General features: G+C 47.2%; 1 protein-coding gene across 1 annotated transcript in view; it reads left to right on the top strand.

Annotated features, from left to right (window-relative positions):
* Positions 1-1,259, top strand: part of LOC107484978 (protein ZW2) — a 1,810-nt gene continuing 551 nt past the window's right edge. The window contains exon 1 of the mRNA XM_016105518.3: positions 1-1,210. Within this exon, the coding sequence (XP_015961004.1) occupies positions 444-1,169 (726 nt within the window). The 5' untranslated portion in view covers positions 1-443 and the 3' untranslated portion in view covers positions 1,170-1,210. The remainder of the gene's footprint in view (positions 1,211-1,259) is intronic.

Below are 1,259 nucleotides of genomic sequence, written 5' to 3'. Positions count from 1 at the left end.
ATCAAACTCTTGAAAATCACATCCCCCCTCTTACCTCTTACCCCTTACTTTCAGCGCTTTGCGCCACCTCTCTTTTTTCAAGGTGATCAAGACTTCATTCAACACTTACCCCAAAAACAAAACCAAAAGCATGTGAAGACAAATTGCACCGAAACTAGTCCCCACCACACCAAGTAATTTGATGCTTTAAGTATCTCTCACTTGTGTGCTCTCAACACATAACACAAAACACTCCTTTTTCCCCCTCTTCCCCTGTTTCTCTTACCAAATGATGAAATGAATCTGTATTCGTCATTACCCTTGTTCTCTTCAAATTCCAACCACTACTGCTCTCTGGCCAATGCTTCCCTTCTAAGCCTAATCTCACATACCTTCCTTTTCTTCAAACTTCACTTCACTTACACCATAATTGAATTTGATACTCTGTCTCTTGAACAACACAAATGGCTGATGCGAATGCGGCGATGTTCATTACCTTCCTGGAAGAGTGGATGGTTCGCCAAAGAAACTACCACCAAGAGCTTCTGACTGCGCAGGAAAACCGTCATCGACTCCGAGATTCCGATAAGATGGAAATCATAAACAGAGTACTCTGCCACTACGAGCAATACTTCGAAGAGAAATCAAAAATCGCCCAACGCGATATCTTCCTAGTGTTCTCGCCACCGTGGTTCAGTTCCTTGGAGAAGTCGTTCCTATGGATCGCCGGGTTCAAGCCAGGAAAAGCATTCCACCTCGTGAACCAGGCGGTACGCGACTTGACTAACGAACAACGGCGCAGGCTGAGCCAGCTCAGCATGGAGACGAGGATGAAGGAGAGAGACCTCAACGACGAGCTGGCCAAGGCTCACGAGAGCCTCGCAAGCCCGCCGCTCGTTGATACGGCGAGAACCCATGGCAGGGCGTGTCTGAGTCGCGCGAGGCCCACGCAGGCCCGAGAATTAGAAAGAGAAGCAGATGAAGGTCCTCCAAGCGAGCTTCGTGCGGCAATGGAGAGCGTTGTGACAAGTGCGGATGAACTGAGGACAAATACGGCATTAAATGTGCTGCAGATATTGAGGGCAGATCAGGCGGTTACTTTCTTGACAGCTGTTGCTGAGCTTCAGCTTAAGATCAGGTCCTTGGGGTTTGAGAAGGACGCACAAAGGGCAGCTGCTCAAAATCATTGAAATCATATGAAATATCTTGAAAAAAATAATTAGAATTTTGGGTGAGCTGTTCGTTGTTTACCGCTGGACCACTTGTTCGTTAAATGGTGT

The sequence above is a fragment of the Arachis duranensis genome, chromosome 4, assembly GCF_000817695.3.
Source record: "Arachis duranensis cultivar V14167 chromosome 4, aradu.V14167.gnm2.J7QH, whole genome shotgun sequence".
Taxonomy (NCBI): domain Eukaryota; kingdom Viridiplantae; phylum Streptophyta; class Magnoliopsida; order Fabales; family Fabaceae; genus Arachis; species Arachis duranensis.
Note: the sequence above shows the minus strand (reverse complement) of the source record. Positions and strands in the feature narration are given on the sequence as shown.